Source organism: Notothenia coriiceps, unplaced genomic scaffold, assembly GCF_000735185.1.
Source record: "Notothenia coriiceps isolate Sejong01 unplaced genomic scaffold, NC01 NC01_scaffold00031492, whole genome shotgun sequence".
Lineage (NCBI taxonomy): Eukaryota > Metazoa > Chordata > Actinopteri > Perciformes > Nototheniidae > Notothenia > Notothenia coriiceps.
Window position 1 is genome coordinate 21,919 of NW_011364193.1, and position 3,300 is coordinate 25,218.

The 3,300-nt window shown below is 35.0% G+C and overlaps 1 protein-coding gene across 1 annotated transcript in view; it reads right to left on the bottom strand.

Annotated features, from left to right (window-relative positions):
- Positions 1-2,759: 2,759 nt before the first annotated feature.
- prss1 (serine protease 1) overlaps positions 2,760-3,300 on the bottom strand; it is a 4,611-nt gene continuing 4,070 nt past the window's right edge. The window contains exon 4 of the mRNA XM_010787945.1: positions 2,760-2,978. Within this exon, the coding sequence (XP_010786247.1) occupies positions 2,843-2,978 (136 nt within the window). The 3' untranslated portion in view covers positions 2,760-2,842. The remainder of the gene's footprint in view (positions 2,979-3,300) is intronic.

Here is a 3,300-nt window from a genome sequence, read left to right on the forward strand (position 1 = left end):
AACTTCATTCAGCTTTCTTCTTTCTTTAGCTTGCTTGCAACGTTAGCGGGTAGTAAGGTCGTAATTAGCAACGCCAGAAATAAAATAAAATAAATGTTTTCGTTTCTAAATCTAAAAACAGCAATAGCCTATTAGAACTAATTTAAACCACAGTTTCAATTATCTCAAGCTTATTTTCATTCGTTGTAGTATTTTGATAGTATGATTTATTTTTTAATTATTGTTATTCAATCAAGCCTCAAACTGATGGCACTTGTACCTATAGCCTGTTTTAAATTGAAGTTGTCTGAGGTCCTTACCATCAGCTGCTCTTGCAGTAATAATAGTGTACCTTAATGTCCCAAACGTGCACAATGTAGTGACTGCTTTTCGTCTTGTTGTTTACTTAGTTGTGTTTCCTGTATTTTATGTCTGTGTTATGTGTAAAGGTTAAAGGTGGGGTAGGTACGTTTGAGAAACCGGCTCGAGATACACTTTTTGTTATATTCCATGGAATGCTCTTAACATCCCGATAGCAATGAATATCTTAAGTGCTTTGACAAAAAGTCCATAAAAAAATTTCATCTGTGGAAGGCTCTGTAAGGAAGTGGCATATTTTTTCCGGTTGTGTATTTTCAAATTCTAGCTCACTCGAGCTGGTTTCTCCAAAATTACCTACCCCACCTTTGAATAAAAAAAAATAAAAATAATTAATTAATCTTTTTTTTAAATTTTTTTTTTTTTTATATATGTCAGATTCCTCCACGTACCACTAGCGGGAGCTGGCGTACCACCAGTGGTACGCGTACCACAGGTTGAGAACCACTGCACTATGCAATCATATTGACCAATCACATGTATTTTCTTTATCTCTCGTGTGTGAAAGTCCACCTGGAAGACGAGAGCCAGCATATTGATGACGAGAGTTTTAGTTCCACCTTCACCCCAAGCACAAGCGTATGTTTAAACCCTCAAAGCCAATGTGCCTGATTTCATGTATATACCTAGAAATATATTTCAGCAACATAATTGATTTTATTGGTATTCAAAGCAGACATGTATTTCATTTCAAATGTCTGCTTCTTGCTCTCAGTTTTTTTTCATAAACCATGGTCAGGCACAAGTTGTCCCCTATTCAAAGGAATAGCTTTCCAAGAAATGCGTGTCAATTGCCTGTGGTATTTTAGGTTATACAGTATATGTACCATGAATTCAATGCAAGGGGTGTATGGTTTAATATGAATATAGAGATCCATTAGAGCCTTTGATAGTTTGCAGCAGATTAAATCAAAATTACAATTTCAAAATAACACAAAAGGTTCTTTACCTTGGGATACGTATTTACGAAAATGATTGTGTTTTAAAAGCTGATATTTGAGTTTACAAAAAGCTTCTTTGATTGAATTTCCCCTTTATTAAAACTGAGTGGGACGTTGCGTACAATTTGAGTTGCATCTGCCAAACACATAAGGAAATAATGTGTATGTATCATAATAAATTATTTCAATGCATTACTAAACAGTTTCTATAATTAGAATGGATTAAATACCAAACTTAACTCAAAATGCACTTTTACATTTTTTGAAACTGAAGTTTTTGGCTAGTCTTTTAACATAAACAGTACATTGGAAAACAAAACACTTTTAGATTCAATGGCATTCTTTTCCCCCTCTATTTGACTAATTATATGGATAGACACGTGTAGTGAATAACATCCCAAACTATATATTTTTAACAGAGTATTGCTTACAATTAAATGCAAATCACAAATACCTGGCAACAAAGTGGCAATATTCCTTTGTGTTTAAATATTACCATTATGTTTAGTTTTATCTCAATTATTTAAGCTTTGTGTTAGACACTTCATTTGAAGCTCCAGCTCAGGTTTAGTATAGAGCCTAGTGGCTTGTCGTATTGAAATTGTTAATGAGTACTTGAGTAATACAACCACCCTACTATTCAGACATATGCCAAGTTAATGCATTAGTATATTATACCTTTTTTAACACACTTTAGATCTCAACGCTTAGTAATCATGGAAAAGAAAGGGAGACATCAAACAAATATTATGGAAAATATATTTATTACACACAACTTAACATCACAATGTGTACACGGTGTCTCTGTGAAATATTGTTGGTATTTTAAAACCCATGTTCCATCTGTGTTACAAACCATTGAGCTGCAGGTATTGTGAATCCAGGAAATGGCAGACCATGTTGACTTATGTTGTTGTGTAATGTCTGAGAAGAGACATCTGGAAGATGAGAGTCAACATATCGATAAAGTGAGCTCTAGTCCCACCCCCAGTCACGTACACTTTATGTAAGATGTGCACTTATCGATCAAAAATCTATATATATAAATACTGTATTCATGTCAATAACATGATTTAGTTTTTAAAGGGGAAAACATTTATTGTCTCAAATATTTTGAAATTCTTATATTTTTATACTTATACTGATTTTGTGATGACCCATACATTGATTGTTAATGTAACATGTATACATACATTATTTAAGAATGGAAGACACACTATCTTGAAATTGTTCATTTTATTTCACAATGTCTCTAATTTTGGTAAAGATTATTTAATCTTGTGCCAGTTTTATTGGTTATTGAGATACCCAGATTCAAGCAGGGTTTCAGATTTATTTGACATTAATCTTTTATTCATTTTAAGGTTAATCCCTATTTCACTTATTTTACTCCCAGCTGATTCTCTTTAATTCTATTTATCAAAAAGCAAATAACAAGGAACAACAGAGAGTGAGCTTCATATTTGTTTATTATTCAGTCATTCATTTTTCTCAAAACAGATGTCAAAGTTCCTGAGATAAAGTTTCCTTGCAGTGAAGTGACTTTAGTTGGAGGACATGGTGTTGCGAATCCAGGAGTTGTAGTTGCAGACCTTGGCGTACACTCCGGGCTTGTTCCTCTCGGCGCAGCGCCGAGAGGAACAAGCCCGGAGTGTACGCCAAGGTCTGCAACTACAACTCCTGGATTCGCAACACCATGTCCTCCAACTAAAGTCACTTCACTGCAANTACCACTTCTGTGGAGCCTCCCTGATCTCCAGCACCTGGGTGCTGTCTGCTGCTCACTGCTACAAGTCGTAAGGGCACACATTTGCTTTCAGATAAAATACTTTCTCAACATAAAACTGCTGCAAAGCTTTTTATCTAAATCCTTAAAAAGCGTAAACTACCTCAATAAGTTGTATTGTCAACTTACTTAATCCTGCCTCTCTCTACAGCCGCGTGCAGGTGCGTCTGGGTGAGCACAACATTGCCGTCAATGAGGGCACTGAGCAGTTCATCA